This window comes from Protopterus annectens, chromosome 8.part0 (assembly GCF_019279795.1).
Source record: "Protopterus annectens isolate FY-2018-M chromosome 8.part0, PAN1.0, whole genome shotgun sequence".
NCBI classification, from domain to species: Eukaryota; Metazoa; Chordata; order Ceratodontiformes; family Protopteridae; genus Protopterus; species Protopterus annectens.
Window position 1 is genome coordinate 1,646,163,641 of NC_056741.1, and position 19,913 is coordinate 1,646,183,553.

Genomic DNA, 19,913 nt, shown 5'->3' on the forward strand with positions numbered 1-19,913 from the left:
TTTCCCGTTACTGTTCTTCTTTCTTTCTTTCTTTCTTTCTTTCTTACATGAGTGAGTGTGTGTCTGGGCCTGTTTAGGGCATGGCTGACACCCCTAAATCACATTTCAGAAAGTGCACAGAGTGTGGACATAAAATCTCTCCAGCTGATGGCCGCACTCTGTGTGTGGTGTGCCTGGGGATGGCTCACCTGCAGACCTCCTGTCCTGTCTGTGCTGGGTTTAATCCCAGAGCAGTGAAGTTCAGGAGGGATAAACTTATCCTGAAGGGACTACATCCCTCCTCAGGAACTATAGCCCCTATGCCCCCCTTGTCAGGAGCAGCAGCTGCAACTTCTTCCTCTTCCCCACTTCAGGGACACAAACTCCCGCCAAGAGGTCTGGGGAAGGGGAGAAGTCTAGGAAAGACAGACTGAGGAAGCAGTCCCCCGACCACATGGCCCCAGCTAATTCCCCTAGGTTCTTCCTGGAAACGGGGGAATCCTGGATCTGGTCGCCTGTCAGGGCTTCCCCTCTCCGGCAATCCAGACTGGTGTCTGTGACCTTGTCCTCCTGGAAACGGAGGAATCCTGGATCTGGTCACCTGTCAGGGCTTCCCCTCACAGGCAATCCAGACTGGTGTCTGTGACCTTGTCCTCCTGCTCCAGCAAGAGCATCAGTGAAGTGGAAATGGATAAGATGATGTGGAGGTTTATCCACAGCCAAATTCAGATGGGGTCTTGCCTACCCCTTCTCCCTCTGGAGAGGGGAGCTTGCAGCCTTTTTTTACGCCGATCACTCCTTCTCCTATCCGACCTGCGGTTTTGGAGTCCCTGGATCCGAGGACCATTGGGGTTGAGGGGTCAGTGCCGACAGTACCTTGTACCTCAATGCCGGCCATTGCCTTGAGCATTTTGGATCTGACCGGGTCAGATCCGAGACTTACACCTGTAGTGTTGGAGTCAGATCTGAGGGGTTGTTGTCAGCTTCGAGTGTGTCAGAGTGCAGTATTCCCTTCGGCATCTTGGCTCCTAGAGTCTTGGCTTTAACTCCCCTGTTGGATCAGAGGGGGAATGGATCCCGCTAGTAAGTCTCAGGATGTCCATTCTCCTTCATAGGTTTATAGGTAGGTACTAGGCTATCGGCCCTGGGGCCTATATAAGCCTAACCAAAAAGGTTCCCTAGCTTTTGCCACCCAAGGAACTTATTTTCCCCTGTCAAGCAGTGCCGCAGAAGTTATCCCCGGGATGAGTCTTCTATTTCCCATCCAGTCGTCAAAATTTTTCTTAAAGAGGCCCAATGAGGAGCTTTGCTTGACATGAATGGGTAGTTTGTTCCAGAGTATGGGAAGTCTCTGGGACAGGAATCTATCCCTCCAGCATGTTCTGTTTATTGTGGTGACAAGGTTTATGTACCTGGAGCGTGTGGTTCAGACAGATTGGGATTTCTTTAAGTGTAGCATGTTCTAAAACTCTGGGTTTGACATAGCTTTGTATGTTAGGCAGAGATCGGCTCTGAGTAGGTGATATGTGATGGAGTAGAGCTGGAGTTTTTTGAGACGGTCTGCGTATGGCATTTGTTTGAGTCCGGTAATCCTCTTAGTGAGGTATTTCTGTGGCCTTTCCAATTGTTGTAGGTGTCTTGTGAGATACATGCTAAATGGGTCATTGCACTCTATAATGGGTCTGATGAGGGATGAGTAGAAAGGAACAATTACATCCTTTTTTCTGAAGGAGAACCCTTTTGTAATGAGGTGTACCATGTAGAAGGATTTGCTGACTACTGTGGCAATGTGGCTATCAAAGGAGAGACTACTGTCCACCTGTATCCCAAGGTCTGTTATTACACTTTCAGTATTTAGTGAACTACTGCCTATGTGGTAGTTCATGGGTACAGAGTTTTTCCCAAAGGGGATGACAATGCACGTCTTGGCATTAGCTTGAGGCCATGACTTTGACACCAACCATCTGTCTCTGTGAGACAGCCTTTGATGTGCTAGAGAGGGCTCTCTCGGTGCTGTCAAGACCCTTGACCATCTTGTCCTTGGACTCCATCCTGACTTCCTCTGCTTTGGGTATGGTCCCAACCATCTTATCCTCTCAGGAACAGCCTGTACCAATTTTGCCTCAGGAAGCTCCCCTGAGGGAGTGGCAGGACATTGGCGAGTCCTCCCCAGAGTGCCCCACCAAGGAGGTTCCTCGCAAACGGACATGTAAAAGGAGGCACTTGGACTCCCCACCGGAGCCCTTCACAAAGGCACTGATTTGGAGGAAGGGGAAGGTTCCCCCCGATCACCCCCGAGGATGTCTCCTTTGGAGACATCATGGAACTCCTTCACCAGAGAAGGGGGTGGTCTGCCAAAAAAACTGACCTCGGATGAGTCAGTTTTCCTTGAGGCATTAGGCAAGTGCCCATCTTTTCCCTGGGTGTCCCCTCCCATGGATCCTTTAGTGGACCTAATAATATCTCAGTCGTGGAAAGAACTGGACACTGTGGAGCCTATCCCTAAGCATCCTAATAAAATCCTTAGCCCCCCCTTCAGACAGGACTTGTTGGAATAAGGGGTCCCTGGTGGATGCTATGGTTGTGGCAGCCACCACGAAGAAAGAGCTCACGCAGGAGAGCTCTACGGTCCATCCTCCTGACCAAGAGTCACAATGGACTGTTATGTTTTGGCTCAGGAATTTTGGGCTGCCAGTAGTGGTAAGGTCTGGTGTATATGTTATATGTTATATGTTGAGCAGCAAACTCGACTGAAGGAAGTAAGGAAACAGGGAGCATTATGTGTAAGAGGAGGAGCTTGGATCAGATGCTGGATATGTGGCCATGTCGGATCCGATATGGATCCATAACCCACAGGCTGGGGACAAATGAAGTACAACTACTCAGATGGAATGTTATGGTGAGTACATAACTTCTTTTTTTCCTCAACAGCAAAAACCAGCCTCACTACACATATTATTACTTGCTGTCATTCTTCTTCTGTTATAAATTCCTGCATATCTTATTCCACAGTACCCTCTGTACCTTCATTATTGTTATATTATACTTTGGTATTGTTTACTTCCCACATTACCCTCTGTATCCTTACTGTTGTTATATTATACTTTGGTATTGTTTACTCCCCACAGTACCCTGTGTATCCTCATTGTTGTTATATTGTACATCTGTACTCACTACTCCCCACACTACCCTCTGTACTTTCACTATTGTTATATTCTCTGTCAGTACTCCCTACTCCTCACAGTAGCCCCTGTACTCTTATTATTGTTGTATTCTATGTAGATATTCTCTACTCTCCACAGTACTGTCTGTACTCTCATTATTGTCACATTATACTTTGGTACTCTTTACTCCCCACAGTACTCCCTGTACTCTTACTGTTGTTGTATTCTATGTAGGTACTCTCTACTCTCCACAGTACCCTGTGTATCCTCATTGTTGTTATATTGTACATCTGTACTCACTACTCCCCACACTACCCTCTGTACTTTCACTATTGTTATATTCTCTGTCAGTACTCCCTACTCCTCACAGTAGCCCCTGTACTCTTATTATTGTTGTATTCTATGTAGATATTCTCTACTCTCCACAGTACTGTCTGTACCCTCATTATTGTCACATTATACTTTGGTACTCTTTACTCCCCACAGTACTCCCTGTACTCTTACTGTTGTTGTATTCTATGTAGGTACTCTCTACTCTCCACATTACCCTCTGTAGCCTCATTATTGTCATATCATACATTGGTACTCTTTACTCTCCACAGTACCCCCTGTACTCTTACTACTGTTGTATTCTATGTAGGTACTCTCTACTCCCCACAGTACCCTCTGTACCCTCATTATTGTTATATTATACATCTGTACTCACTACTCCCCACACTACCCTCTGTACTTTCACTATTGCTATATTCTACGTCAGTACTCCCTTCTCCCCACAGTACCCCTGTACTCTTACTATTGTTGTGTTCAATGTAGGTACTCTCGACTCCCCACAGTAGCCTCTACTCCATCATTACTGTTATATTCTACCTCACTGTTCACAACTCATATTGTTGTTTCCATAAACTACTCTGTAGACACATTTTACTCTCTGCTCTTATAACACATTCCATGCCTTCTAGATCCACAATGTTACTATTATTATATTACTGCATTCTTTTCTAACTTCTCTTTTAAATCTCCATATCCACTCCCTCATTTCCATCGTCAGTCCATCCCCTTGTTTTTAATTCTGTGTCTTTGCCAACTTTATCACCCTTTCCTTTATTATTCCATTTTGCAGTTGCTTGTATCGTCTCATCTGCACCTCTGCTAACCAACCTATCTGAATGCTGTATAAACATCCAAGTAATTATCTTCATCTCTTGTGCTTAGTTGGATGTCTCTGGTGCTGCACTGGATATCTGAATCCTAGTTTGACATTCCTTACATCTAATTCCTCTCTTAATGTTACACTTTGAGACTTTCTTCTTTTCTTTCTGCTATTTTCAAAAGCAAGTTGTGACTGAACAAGCTTTCAGCTCACAGCTTGTTTATTTTATCACAAATTCTGTTTTCTGTGCACAGTTTTATTACATTTACTGTGATATTCTTGGAGATGTTGACTTAACCTGCATATTCTTTTCTCCACAGTACCCTCTGTACCCTCATTATTGTCATATTATGCGTCGGTACTCTTACTCCCCACAGTACCCCCTGTACTCTTACTGTTGTTGTATTCTATTTAGGTACTTTCTACTCTCCACAGTAGCCTCTATACCAACATTATTGTTATATTATACGTTCATACTCTTTACTCCCCCATAGTACCCTCTGTACCCTCATTATTGTTATATTATACATCTGTACTCACTACTCCCCACACTACCCTCTGTACTTTCACTATTGCTATATTCTACGTCAGTACTCCCTACTCCCCACAGTATCCCCTGTACTCTTACTATTGTTGTGTTCAATGTAGGTACTCTCTACTCTCCACAGTACCCTCTGTAGCCTCACTATTGTTATATTCTATGTCAGTACTCCCTTCTCCCCACAGTACCCCCTGTACTCTTACTATTGTTGTGTTTAATGTAGGTACTCTTGATTCCCCACAGTAGCCTCTACTCCATCATTACTGTTATATTCTACCTCACTGTTCACAACTCATATTGTTGTTTCCATAAACTACTCTGTAGACACATTTTACTCTCTGCTCTTATAACACATTCCATGCCTTCTAGATCCACAATGTAACTATTATTATATTACTGCATTCTTTTCTAACTTCTCTTTTAAATCTCCATATCCACTCCCTCATTTCCATCATCAGTCCATCCCCTTGTTTTTAATTCTGTGTCTTTGCCAACTTTATCACCCTTTCCTTTATTATTCCATTTTGCAGTTGCTTGTATCGTCTCATCTGCACCTCTGCTAACCACCCTATCTGAATGCTGTATAAACATCCAAGTAATTATCTTCATCTCTTGTGCTTAGTTGGATGTCTCTGGTGCTGCACTGGATATCTGAATCCTAGTTTGACATTCCTTACATCTAATTCCTCTCTTAATGATACACTTCGATACTTTCTTGTTTTCTTTCTGCTATTCAAAAGCACAGTTATTGTGACTGAACAAGCTTTCAGCTCACAGCTTTTTTATTTTATCACAAATTCTGTTTTTCTGTTTATAGTTTTATTACATTTACTGTGATATTCTTGGAGATGTTGACTTAACCTGCATATTCTTCTAGAATGGGGTGTAAATCACTTTAACAGTGTGATGCACAGATGCAAAATTCACTGTGGATTAATTTCAAGATGGAACATGAGAGGACTGGATTATTTTAGATACGGTAAGGTGGAGCCTTTTAGACATTGGATATAGGCATGACTGCCTTTTCAATGTCATCTTACCTTTGTGTACAGCAAGAAGTGGTGCTAATGTACTCTGGTGCCAAACTGTGATAAGGAGAGTCCAAGGTAAAACTATCAACACGATAGCCAAGATATCTCTTCTCTTCGGCATCTCCAGGACTGGTCCTGCTGTACTTCATTACCTGAAAATAAGCCAAATTGATGGATTAATGGTGACAATGTAAGAGGTAAAACATCAGAGGTGAGAAATAAGAAGAAGGAGGTTCTTAGCATCAGAACAAACCACAACAAATCATCAGAAGTGAGAAACAGAGAGAAGGAGGTTCTCAGCATCAGAACAAACCATGATGAAACACCAGAAGTGAGAAACAGGGAGATGGAGATTCTCAGCATCAGAATGAACCATAACAAAACATCAGAGGTGAGAAACAGGGAGATGGAGATTTTCAGTATCAGAACAAACCATAACAAATCATTACAGGTGAGAAACAGGGAGAAGAAGGTTCACAACACGAAATCACAGCAAAACATTACAGGTGGTAAACAGGAAGAAGGTGATTTACAGCACTGGAACAAACCACAGAAACATACAAATGGTGATGAACATTGAGAAAACAGATTTACCCAATTCGAATGAATTGAATTTCAGATATCAGTGATGATGAATGCAGTAAAGGAAAGGAAAAGCTTTTGACTTCTAATCAGTTCACTACTTGGGCCTTGTAAGCCTTAATAATAAGACTATTTTCATTTAAATAACTGTGGTAGAATTATGCAATATAGATATATTGCACAAAAGTCATGCAATATGGTTTTGGAGTCTGGTATAGACAGCATGTGAGATAAATGAGATCAAACATAATTTGGAGAGACAAAATTATTCAGACAGAAGCTTTAATATATTATAGATTATAGATATAGATTATGACAAAGATGTATACATACATATAGGGCTGACTTCAGATGCTTGGTCCGTACTTACTTGTTTCTATATTGCTTACGCATCTTTGCTCACTTTGTTTGCTCATTACAGTTTGTAATGACATTCTACCAGGTCAAAGAGTATGCCCTGTTAGACAACTCTGGAATCAGAGAATCTCCGAAACAGATAAACTAATACAACACAGGGCACTATTACACTACAATATACCACATACATCATTACAGTAATATGTCACAGATATCATTACAGTAGAAAGACAATAATAGCCAATGTTTCCAGAACAGAGGTATTTTTATTATAAGATTTATGTGTGCTAAATCACGTGTATTTGGTTTTGATGTTAATTGCTGTCTGACTATTTTTTGATGTGACATGTCTTTTGACTTTTCGTTACAAAATGACTCCGTTTACCAGCATGCAGTACTGAGTTCTTGCAGGGCTCAATTTCTCTGAGAAAGATCTGTGCAAACAGAAGTAGCACTTTTGTTGACTGTATTGCATTGTAAGCATTTTGAATATTACATCAGTCCTGTTATTGCATGTACAATCCAAGGTGTTATTTTTAAACTGGCTGTGAAGTTGTATCTAAGCTCTTAAAACAGCGTAATTTTATATTACTATTTGTACTGGACAATAGGAAAAAGTGTTGGGCTTTATGAAAAGAAAAGATGAAAGTGAAGCAAGGGAAGGTCTATTAAACATTAAATAGGTGCTTTAAATGCATTAATAGTTTGCATGCAGTTTGAACTCTGATAAAACTGTTAAGCATAGAAATTTAACCTCAGTCTCCAATAACCACATAGCCGTCTAGGAGCTGTGTTTGAGTTTAGAAAATGGATCTATAAAACTGTCAAAGACCCGTGCAACATGGTAGTATTATTATGGTTTATATTGTGAGTAATTATGCTAGTATTATTACATTATGTCTTACATCATACAGTAGGTATTACAGTACATTGTTAAAGCAATCTAAGAATACAGCTAGTAAGTCAGGAATGCTGAATAGTTCTTTTATTTATTGATCGGGTTAGGCCCACTAGGCTAGTAGCCTCTTTTCAAGGGAGACTAGAGGCAGTATTTATACCACTATGGGGAATTTGACCAGGGTATCCGGGAACTTTCCCTACTCTTTTTAGTGGTTACCATGGGGAGTTTTACATTCACCTGAGCTACCACTCCTCAGCACCAAATGTGATTGTCCAACCTGTTGCGCCACTGACACTATACTAATTGTGTAAAATACAAAATGGTATTCTATTTTAAGGTAAAGGCTAAATGTATAAGATGTATGGAATTCATTTTGGACTAGTGTATATAGAATTAAACATTTAGTTTCTTTGCAAATGGATAAAACCGTATCTGTTGTAATATAGCTTATGGTACATACCATGCTCAACAGATACAATAAAAACCCACTGTGGGTATTTCCTGACACAGCAAAAGATCCAGTTTGCCCTACAAACCTGAAGTGGCTTTGAGAGTTCAGAGTTGGGGGTCCTACATAAGGGCCAGATTGTTAGAGTGGATTTTTAAAAATGCATGTAGTCATCTGTGCAAATGTGTCTTTGTTATACTTTGTACTAGACTGTACTAGACACTGTTAAGTGCATTCATTTTGGTGGGATTTTGTCTAACCACAATATGTCACTGAAGGGTAAAATGCTATAATTTTCAGATGTTGCAAGCATATTCCATGCTTTATCCTGTAAACTGTAGATGGCACGTTCCTGCAGGACTAGCTTTCAGTGTATAGAAATGGCATAAATAAATAGACATTGACTCCCCAAGGTTGTAGTGCTTCATACAGGACTTGCCTTTTTTTTTTTTTAGGATGCAGTCTAGTTTAATGCTTTTTCTTCAGATTACAGATGCAAATTAATGCACACCATTTCTCAATTGGAGAGGGCTCACATAGGTCAAAAACAGTGGTAAGTATACCTAAACTATTTGTTAAACATTCAGAAAATGATAGTGTGATAAAATTAAATTGTAATTCAACAAAATATTGCAATAGGCTGAATTATGATCACTTCAGGTATGTATATGTTATAATTTATAGATAGACTCCAAAATAGGTATGGAGCTACAGCATTGCTTTTTTTTTTTTCCAACCAAATCATGGAGTATGCATGCTTGGTATAAAATTAAAGAAAGAACACAAGGGATTCATTCTATATAATAGGCCCAATCCCAAAACAGTGGCTTTCAGTGCTAGTGACCACTTACACTGAGAGCAGGTCTTTTGGAATCTGGTCCCCAGTGTAAGCCTGTTTATAGAGAGGCCTTACACTGAAGTAAGTTACTTACACTAATTGCAAGTCTTTCAGAATCAGGACAGACTTACACTGAGAGTAACTGTTCTAGAATCTGGACCAATGTATTTTCTTTAAGAGTAACATACATTTGTAAAATTAATTTGAATACATGCGTTGGTGCTTGACTACAGATGTGGTATTCTGGCTAAGTATCCAGGCTATAAAGCAACTGGCACTAAGGTGACCTACTAGATGCAAATGTAGTGTGTAAATAAATGTGATCAGAAAGAGTAAAAGTAGGGAATGCTGAGCTTCTTCTCATTTGGACATATGACTTTATCGATCTGAGAAACTGCAGTACAGGATGGGTTCATGCTGGACATCTCCTGATAAATTGTAGCACAAAGTTTGCTTCATTAACTGTGGGTACTTCTGTATTAAATTAGTTCTCTTAGAGGTAAACAGAGTTGGAAATTTGGCATCTGAATTTGTCTTTCTTCTTGCAACACGCAGTTAAGTTTGAGCACTTTCAAAGTACATTTTAGATTATAAAACTGAGGTTACAGATATTTCATCAAGTTGAAAATCTTGGTCAGTATCCCATTATTCTAGGCATGCAAGTGATAAGAGCTATTGTTTCTATAAACAGTGATATTTGAATGAAAGAAACATTACATTTAAATGACATGCTGACATTTTTATTCCACGTCTTGAATAGTTGACACAATGCTACTTCAGAATAGCTGATAAGATACAAGCTGGTTTCATATTTTTCTCCAGTGAAGGTTTTGATTAAAAATAAATAAAAATAGTATTTCCTTCCCTGAGCTGTGATATGCAACACTGAGCATGTTTCTGAATATCAGTGTGCTTGCTAAGTATTTAAAACAACTCTGTTTTGTGTACTACATAAACTGCCTGAGAGTCTCAGTCAATGTTATTACTAAGGAAGCAGTCTTTCTGCAGGTCTGCAAACTTAGATGTACATTTTAATTAAATTTACTTGAGGTTCACTAGTAGTAGTGTGGAGGTGATTTCATGGTGGGCAAATATTTCAGTATGTAAAGCACTGCAGTCTTGGGTAGAGGCTGAAAAGGGTGAGTTTTTATAGGATGGCCCAATAATTTAACAAAAAGGAATACATGAACATATGCCATACATACATTGTCATATTTCTGGAGTCTGTATACTGCTTTTATTTTCAGACAGCATCAAAAACAGTACACAAGAGTTTTCTGTTTGAGTGGCCTTCAGTGGAGCTGTTTTAAGCAGCTCTGCAACAGTATTAATTGATGTAATTTATACAAAGTACTAACTAGGTTAGGCATGCATTTATCCTGGAATTCGGATTAAGAACTGAATGTAGTTATTGTAAATAACGCCAAGTCAATTAATACTATTTTATAGTAGAACAAAAAGTCTCATGTTGTAGTGAAAAATGCAATGGCAGATCAATTTCTCTGTCAGTCCTTAATACACACACATAAAAAAACACATTTCATTTGAATGATAGCAACTCGGGATCTTAATGGTACTCAAGAATCAAAAAGGTCACAAAAACATGCAGATGGAAAGTTCCCAAGGTAATGAATACCACATTTCAGGTGCATGATGGGAAAAACACCTGAGCCCAAAGCAGTAAAGCCTAGATGATGAAGCAAACAGTATTAACTGGTACATCCATATTTCTTTCCTGACTGAAAGAAAATCCACCTAAGCTCAGATTTCTGAGATGTTATTACAATAATCAAATTGTGGGTGACATCTCGGCCATTTTTAGGTACACTCCCAGAGTTCTCTGTTCTGAAATACTAAAAACAAAAGATGACTAAAATAGCAATCATTTGTTCTGATGGGCAAACAAAGAGTTTACTGCCATCAATCTCTGGCACTGCGGTATTTAACATGCTTTTTACAGTTAAATCTTAAGTCTTGCATAGCCAGGCATGATTAAATATATAACAAAACAACCATTAGTGTCTGACAGCAAGGTTGCTCTTGCTAACAAAGTACTTTATAGCTACTTAAGACTAAATCAAGATCATAATGAAATATGACATTTAAAAATAAAATTATATGCTGTATGCATGAATAAGAAAACCCAAACTCACTGATCCTGCTGTAAGGTTAATGCTAAACATTTAAAGAGTAACTGCCATGTCATGTGACAGCTTTAAAATAACAAATATTAGGTAAAGTTTGTCTTTCACGCTAAATATGGGGTACCATTAACAGTGAAAATGTACTGTCTGCAGTAGCATTCAAATGATTTGTCAAACTGTGGTGCAGAGAGTCATACTAGGTGCTTTGATTGTAACGCATAATTTGCAGTACTGAGGATGCTCATACATTTATGGTGTGCCCTGATGAGAAGTTCACTTTACATTGCATTTTCCTGATGGCAGAATGAGACAATAAATTTCTTCTGTCATTAAAGTGCATTTACTATAATTCCTTCCCCCATCCCTATGTTCCTGTCAACCTTCTCCATGTATCCTGTGTCTTCTTGAATGCTTCTATGGCTGTTATAGTCAGCATCCTTTCTGGAATGCTAGTCCTTGATATCATAGCCTCTCTGTGAATAAGTATTCTCAAAGATGCAGGGAGTGATTAGTCCCTAGATACAAATCCCCATGCCTCCTTCTCCTCCTCATTTTCCATCAGTCCTTCCTGTACAGGACAACCATTTTACAAGTCCATGACTTCATCTCTTATGCTCGTATCATCCCCCCATGTCTCTTCTGGTCTCTAGTGACAGAAACTCCAGTTCCTCTAGTATATTGTCATAGTCATTCATCTCCATCCCATGGACCCTTCAGGTGTCTTTTATCTGGACCCTTCTAGCAGCCTGATCTCCCATTCCATTTATGACCTCCAGATATGTACTCAGTATTCAAGGTGTGGTGTGACAGGGCCTTGTAATGTGGAAGTATTACCTTGTTGCATCTGGAATCCATCTCCCTGAGCCTACATCCAGTATTATGTTTGCTGCTGCCACTGCCCTACTGTTTTCTTCTGGTGGCCCAATCCAGGTGAGATCCACAACTCTGGATCTGTTTCATTCCTGTTGCATTCAGTTCCATTTTCCTCCAAGATAATCCTTCCAACTATGAATTCATGCTGATATTTGCCCTGAAGATTGCTGTTTTTTTTGGAAAGTAGTTAATCTTCTCTTCAGGATTCTCTCCATGACTTTCCCTGTCCTTGCTAGTACATCAGTAGTCCTGTAGATTTCCAGATGCTTCTTAAGCCAAATCCCCCTCTTCCCTTGTACAAGGGTACTAAATTTGCTGCCATCCAGTACTAAGGCACTGACTAGTGATCTGTTGCTTTTCTCTGTCAGGAAAAGTCTCCCAGCACATTGGCTAGATTCCTCAGGACATTGGAAGGTAAACCACACAGATTTTATGCTTTATCTTGTCTAAGATTAGTCAGCTCCTTCTCTGTCTCCAACCTTTTGATCCTATTGTATGCATACTTCTCTTTAGAGTTTGCTGTGCCTTCCTTTCAGCAGGGCACTATCACCTTCCTTTTGTCTGTGAATGAAACAAAACACTCGTTCAGTATGTCTGCTTTAACCAGTCTTCTCTGATGATCCTGCCACTGATTAGACTCATCATTCAAAGATTCAAAGAAACTTTATTGTCATTTAGGATCACACAAGTGCAGCCTAAACGAAATTACAAATGCCAGCTCATGAGAGAAATGCAGTGCAAATAACGTAGATACAGCGGTATCAAGGAATAACAACAGAAAGAAAATAACATGTATGACATGCAAGAGGTAGTTCACATTACATAAACACATTCAATACCCATTATCCAGTGATAAATAATAAATACCTACCACCAAACCCCTACACTGTTAAGATAGAGAATAAATAGAGACTAGTGAATAGCAGCTGTTTAGTTACCATATTGCACTTGTTAACCTTAGACGTGACTCAGTATAGTCATCATATTGCATAATAGCATGTATGTCCCTCCATTTGTCTTTTTGGCCATGCACCTAAAAAGCGTTTCTTTTTTTCTGGATTCCATATGCAAAGTATGTTTTGAACTTGCCCCTTTGCTGATTGCCTTTCTGCCAACCTCTCTTATTGTGGCTCATCCAACCCAATATCTCCTTTTCATTGCATGTATATAGTGCATTTTCCTCTAATTACCATCTGCACTTTCTTGTGAGGCTACACTGATCTCTTCCTTTGCCTTTTTTTTATCAAACTGTTACCACTGCTTCTCTGTGTTCCATCTCTATTTTCCATGGTTTGTTTACCTTATCCGTCCTGTTCCAGTTTCCTGACTCATCTTTGAGACATATACCTTTTTATCTCACTTACTCTTCTCTCTGTTTTTTGTCTGACCTTCATCTCTTCCCTTTGCCATCCATTTTCAAATAATTCCATTGACTCCCTATTTTTACTAATCTTTTGTTTTCTCTACTAATGTTTTTCTTTCTCTACTCCCTATCTATAAATTAATTTTCTCCTTCTCTCTCCACCTTTAGCATCTCTTCACCTAAAATATCATCCTTGTTGCATCCTTCTTCCTTAGTCTGCCATATTCTCATTTTAGTAATCTAATGCTTGGTATATACTGTGTCTGGTAAAGACAGATTTCACTGTCATGTTTGCATAATGACTGGTTGTCTCACGTAACAGACCTGAGTACAGGCACTTATTTATTTTATTTGTCATTTGATAACAGGGAAAGTCTGACTGAGTCAATGACCCATTTTCAGAGGAGGCCTGGGAAGAAAAGCTCCACAACAGATTCAAAAACATTTAAACAGTAGTATATACAAGGGGAGAAAAAGAATTACAACAGATTAAATATTTTACAATTCTGTGGAGAAAGGCTCCACAAAAACATTTTACAGTAGCTGACAAGTGATTATGTACAAGGGGAGAAAATCATCACAACAGATAAAAACAAAAACAAATTGAAATACATTTACATAAATATTCCTAGGATAAATTGCAATCAAGAATACAATATGCATTACACGTAAAAAGGCACACTGAAGAAGTGGATGGCTTCTGTCAACTAAACTAATACACAGTTATTAAAAATATTGACTTTATTTCTAATAATGTATGGAGGCAAAAAACTATGACTAATAGTTAACACAAAGACGGTAATGGACACCATTATACTGAAGCAGATGTACTCTCAGTTTCTTCCCAGGAAGATCTGTTTCATGCAAAGCATTCCTGTCTCTGATTATGATTTCCGAACATATTACAAACTGCAAATATTTGAACATCTGCTCATTTAGACATTTTAGGCCAGTAAGGGATGTCACATGCTCTTTGCTTACTTTAGTTATTATTAGCTGTGAATGATGGATCATGTTTCACATGGCATAATGAAGCTGAATAGGGGAATGATGCCCATTTTACCACTGAAGATTTAGCCTTGTACTCATGAAAGCTCATAGTTGCAATTGAAGACGTATTTAAGATCTAGTTGACCTGATTAACATATGCAACAGCCATTCATAACTATACAACTACATTTCTCTATCCTGTGTTGTACAGATTCATAGCTATCCTGCCTTCTTAACTGATAAAGGCCATTGTGAACTAATCCACATAGCTTCCAAATTTTATTTATTTATTTATATATTCATCCTTTATTGTCTGGGTTAATCCCACTAGGCTAGTAGTTTCTTTTCAGGGGAGACCTGTGGAGGTATTTAAATTATTAGGGGAAATTTGGCCAGGGCATCAGGGAACTTCCCTTACTTGTCATTGTTGAGAGTGTGAAACATTTTGGGGGAGCACTTCCTGTTTCAATTTCAGGCACAGAGGTGGCCTCGCGAAACAGGTAGGCAGATGAGGAGAGAGAGAGAAGGAGATGAAGAATTACTGAAAGAAATGAAGGAGAAAGCACATATCAAGACCAGAGAATGTGGGTAGGATTCTGAGGTAATGTTTCAAAGACACCTGTTTAATGGAGATGAGTCAGCAAATGATAGATACATAATTACAACCCTCCAGTCAAGAAGGTTGTGGGATGACTTACTTATAGAAATGGTGGTGCAGAGTGAGTCAGAAAATGAAGCAGATGTTTCCTGGGGGACATTATGTACAAAATACAAAAGGAAGATGCAGAGACAATCCTGAAGAACAATGGTGAGATGGAAAAGAAAATATGTGCATAGAATGTAAAAGGCGGCAAAAGTGGAGTAGCAGAAAAGAAGGCAAAAGAAAATGAAAAATGGAAGTACATGGTAAGAATTCAAAGTAAAGAAGACAAAGAAATGGACAGGTATGAAATGTGGGACAATTTAATAGCTCCTTTAGGTGTAAAAACACATGAATTAAGAGCATTTATTCTTATTAACACAGACATTTTGTTTTGTTATATTTGAGACTTTTTTTTTCCAATGGAAAATTTCCTTGCAGAACATGAAAAAAGGAAATACTGTACCCACGGAATCTTTATGCAATAAAAGCATTTAACAGAGAAACAAAAAAGAAGATTCCTACAGAATTTCGAACAGAGGTAGAAAGACTTTTAAAGGACATTTGAAAGCTTTATGTAAACAAGTACTGTGCACTGCAAAAGTTTATGACAAAAAGGGATTTATGGACTGGTGGCTAGGATTGTAATATTGTATTAAAAATAGAGGAAAAAATAAACATATACCAAGCATGATAAATGTGGAGGGAGAACGGGAGTTATGAAATACTGGAGACAACCAAAAACATGCTTTTTTGTGTGGAAAATGACATTTGATAAGTAACTGTGACAAAAGAAAATGTCATATTTGTGGGGAAATGGGACATGGTGCAAAAATGTGAATTGAAATGTTATAAAACTGGACATTTGTGGATGTATTGCAACAATGAAAATAACAGTAAGGAAAAAGACAGAGAAGAAAATGAGTAAAGAGCAGAAAGTTTAGAAGTAGTAGAAATGGAAGAAAAATTAGATGGGAAAATAATAATAAAGAGGACATAGAAATGAAAGAAACATTAGTTGAGAAAAAATAATAGAGGGCACAGAAGAAAGTTTGGAAATAAGTGATAAAAAAAGACAAACTGGGAGGTAGTAAAAGGGGAAAAAAGAATTATATTGGTATAAGGGTAAAAGACAGATAAAGAAAATTTAAAGGGATTATACAAAAGAAAAGCAGATAAGGGATTCACGTGTGCTTTAAGGTGCATCTGAGGGGCATTCTGTCCCTATCCTATTAGTTGCAGCTGTGGTGGACACCCACTCTTCTTCACTTTACACACAGTTGTCTGTGGAAACTGTAAAGTGTCCTGTTATCAGGATCTTTCGGATTCAGATGCCCTGTGGTTTGGAGAACAAGCCCCCAATGTTCTGAGGCAGGAGTACAGGGAGTATAAGCATGCTTCAGGTGACTGCCCTGTTTTTGCTGACATATGAACTTTTCTGTAGGTTGTTTTGCACACATGACTGATTTTCTGTGCCACGGTCCTGTGCAGGACGTTAGTTACATTGCAGCTGTTTTAAGTCTTTAATTTGGGTGTCTATCAATCCTCTCTTTAATGCTGTGTGGCAGTTTGCCTGTATTCCACAATGCTGCTCCATTTGGACCATCTTATTTGCTGTCCCATTGCAAATTTTATGCCTTTTGTCATTGTTACACTGTCAAGTTTAGCTTTACAGATGCTTCTCATTTTCTTTGTCTGCTTCTGCTGCTCTTCAGGTTGCCTTTTGGGAGAACATTACACATATGTCAGTTTCTAGATTCTTTGGGGAGTTATGAAATGAAAATACATAATGAATCCCTCAACATGTCATTATGGGATCTTGGAACTACAGTTCATAGGGTCATAGGTTGGTACTAGGCTATCGGCCCTAGGGCCTATACAAGCCTAGCCATAATAATTCCCTGGCTATTTCTTCCCAAAATATTTACTTCCCTGGACCCCTGTCTCTTACCTGTGTATCCCAATTCTTCTTCTTGAAGTGTGCTAATATATGTTCAGGTATGTTCTTTATGTCAGTATATGGTACACATGGACATATCCAATCTCTCTGTGCTTATAATTGTTCTACATTCCTTTATATTTTGCCTTCATTGAATCTTGTAGGGCTTTGTGCATTTTAGACATGGTACAATAAATGTACTTAGTGTGAGTCTGTTTTTGGAACATCATGAATTTATGGTGACATATCTCATTTAAAATATGCATTTTTTGTAGATTTCACTTGCACTGACACTTCCCTTTACATTAATAATTCCCACTGCATTTGCAAACCCTTCACAGCAGTCTGTAGCTTGATACTGTTTCAAACTATTTTGCTTTGATTTGCATTAAGCCTCTCACTGCAAAGTGACTATGAAGTCACAAACATTGTTTAACAGTTTCAGGAGAAACTGCAATAAAGATAAGAGCAAATGTTTTGCATTTTCAGCATTTAATAATGGGAATTTTAATGTAAATCTTAAAACACTGCAAGTTCTAATTTGTGCTTACATATACCTATATGGTAACAGTGTCATTAAGGAGGTTGGCACTCATAAAGCCGCACTAGTCTTGTTTTGATACATCTAGCTGGATTCTGTCATGTATCCATGGTCATTCACAGCATCTGAATAGTACCATCCATCAAGTATGGATTTTGTGCTGATTCACCTTCTGAATTTATATTAATTGTTTACTCCTTGGCAGGGAACGTGTTCTATATTCATATGGCCATCTGTCTGCATAAGAAATTTCTGTAAGTTTTAAAGGTTTGTCTTACTGTTATGTGTGTTATGATTACTCATAACAACTAGAGAAGCAGTAAAGCATTGTAGGCTGTCAAATTTCTATAATAAAGTAATGAATGATTTGCCAAGCATAAGGCATTGGTGATGAATGCTTACAGATCCATTCACACACTTGAAACTTAATATGCATATATAAAAGTGAGGAAATCAGCAAATCTTAAAAAGAATATCAGGATCCATAATCAGCATATTTTCAGCTGCTTAGCTTTAGATGTGGTAAGTCTGCATTAGAAGAGCAATTAAAAGTTTTTTCCAAACATCTGCTGTTGAGATTTCACCTCTTTACACAAATACTCAGAAGCACACTTTTGCTTATTTATTTCTTACTTTATACACATATTGAGAAGTAAGCTGGCCCAAAATGCTAGGTTTCCTTTATAATGGAAGAGCAGAAAGGAAAGCTCCTAAACACATGCAGCTGATAACAGACAAATACATACCCCAAGATTTACTAATCTTCCGTGTAAGACTAGATTAGTCTTACACGGAAACGCCAGTCTACGAGTATGACGGCAGCGCGCCGTGCATATTAATGAGGGTGTGCTGCCTCAACTCTAAAGCTTACATGGAGCGTGGATGAGTGTAGGAGGCATGTCGGACTCCGAGTAGTCCAAAAATCTATGCCCCTGCAATGACGAAACTCGAGAAATGTTGAGTTACATGAGCGAGTCCGCTCATATGTGTACATTGTAACACTACACTCCCCCATATGTTAAACCTCGTACAAATTTAAAAATTAAAAGAAATTTATTTTTTTTTGTTTTATTTCCGATATAGCTGCCCGAATTTGCGCGTGTTTGCCCATTGCTTAGCTACAGTTAGCAGCTTAGACACCGAAGAGGATAGTAAGAAAAATATATGCAAATTAAGCAAAATAGCGATAGCGTAGTGGTTAGAGCCTTTGCACAAAGAGGAGGCATTCCCGGTTTGAGTCCCACTACTGCATGTTCCATTTTCTGTTGGAAATCTGTATACAAAAATATTTCCTGACATTTATCATGTATAAGATTTGTAAAAAGCATTCAAATGTTATATGTAGTAGTGAACAAATTATATATATATATATATATATATATATATATATATATATATATATATATATATATGAAGGTGAAATGGTTATGCATTCTGAGGCATGAGTAACTTATTTTAAGCAATATAAAGCACTGCTACGCACATTTTAGCAGTATTTAGCATATTTAAAACCAATTGCTCATAGCTGAGCACAGCGTTAACAAGCGCAATGTCTTTGCGCATAGCTGCGCACCGCACCAACCAGCTCAACTACAACGTATTTGCGCATAGCTATGCACCGCGCTAGCCAGTGCAACATCAGGCAACGTCGAGCAACATTGGGCAAAGTTGAGCAAAGACAGCTAAACACGGCCACACCTCCTTTACTGTACCGTAACCATTCAGGTCTGGCCAGTAGGAAAATAAAAAGCAGTGACAGGGCTTGAACTCAGGATACTGTGCACTATAGTCACAGTACATAACCACTAAGCCATGACAGCATTTCATAACCATGCACTTTTAACAGACACATATCTATCAAAGGAATCTTAAACATTGCCAACATCAGCTAAGCAGATGTGCCTACAGCTGAGTATTTTCAAAACTGGTCAATCACAAATAAGTGAGAGAAATGAGGCATATTTAAGCTACACAGACAGGAATACTTGCCATAACTGGTTGTAGCGCCCTTCTGCAGTCAGCATGGCCAGTGCTGGAGAAGGCACTTGATTTCGAGCACAACGCTGGGGCACTGAGGAGTCCAAAATAATGGTTTGGCTCCTTGTCCACAATCATGAGAAAAGACTCCTGTGGGACCAGTACCAGGGCACCCAATATAAAACGGAGGCCTGGATCAGTCTTGCTCGTGATCTCACCAGTGCCACTGGCGTTCCTCGGACTAATGAGCAGGTCAGGCACCATTATTCTGACCTGAAGCAATGTAAGGAGGATCAACTGGACCAGTGGATCCAGGAGTCCCGTGTGATGCCTAATGCCCCAGTACTGAGTAAGTAGCCATTGTATTAAGTAGTTAAGAATTGCTATGCTTGTCTATACTATGGATAGGTATGTCTCAATATCACTGCATTTACTTCACAGCTGCAGGTGTCCGG

At 39.0% G+C, this 19,913-nt stretch overlaps 1 protein-coding gene across 3 annotated transcripts in view; it reads right to left on the reverse strand.

Annotated features, from left to right (window-relative positions):
* The window catches only part of B3GAT1 (beta-1,3-glucuronyltransferase 1), a 2,298,313-nt gene that overhangs the window by 275,821 nt on the left and 2,002,579 nt on the right, over positions 1-19,913 (reverse strand). For all 3 annotated transcript variants that reach the window (XM_044081176.1, XM_044081174.1, XM_044081175.1), the window contains one exon: positions 5,875-6,017. In XM_044081176.1, coding sequence (XP_043937111.1) covers positions 5,875-5,986 — 112 coding nt within the window. In that variant the 5' untranslated portion in view covers positions 5,987-6,017. The remainder of the gene's footprint in view (positions 1-5,874; positions 6,018-19,913) is intronic.